The sequence below is a fragment of the Eurypyga helias genome, unplaced genomic scaffold, assembly GCF_000690775.1.
Source record: "Eurypyga helias isolate BGI_N326 unplaced genomic scaffold, ASM69077v1 scaffold21523, whole genome shotgun sequence".
NCBI classification, from domain to species: Eukaryota; Metazoa; Chordata; class Aves; order Eurypygiformes; family Eurypygidae; genus Eurypyga; species Eurypyga helias.
Genome location: NW_010243359.1, coordinates 532 through 820, shown reverse-complemented (window position 1 = coordinate 820; position 289 = coordinate 532). Strand labels below are relative to the sequence as shown.

The window sequence follows — 289 nt, the reverse complement described above, 5'->3', positions numbered from 1 at the left end:
GGGTACCACGTTCAAGGGGAAGTACGGCTGTGTGGATTACTGGGTGAAGGCTTTCCTGGAGCGCCCGTCCTTCCCCACCCAGGAGATCAAGAAACGCTTCGAGGTGATGGATCCGGTGGACGTGAACACGCCGGAATTGCTGGTGAGCGCGGTGGCTGGGATCCTCGGGAAGGGTCAGTCCGTCCTCCGCGGATGAGACCGCTAAGAGGTTTAGGGCTGAGCCGGGATTAAAGACCTGGAGCCTTGGACGAGGTTTCTCCGCTGCTTGAGTCCGATGGGGAAGGGGAAA

At 59.9% G+C, this 289-nt stretch overlaps 1 protein-coding gene across 1 annotated transcript in view; it reads left to right on the top strand.

Moving 5' to 3' along the window:
- Positions 1 to 289, top strand: part of TXNIP (thioredoxin interacting protein) — a gene marked incomplete at both ends in the record, with an annotated part of 1030 nt that overhangs the window by 213 nt on the left and 528 nt on the right. The window contains one exon of the mRNA XM_010149395.1: positions 1 to 142. This exon is cut by the window's left edge and continues 6 nt beyond it. Within this exon, the coding sequence (XP_010147697.1) occupies positions 1 to 142 (142 nt within the window). The remainder of the gene's footprint in view (positions 143 to 289) is intronic.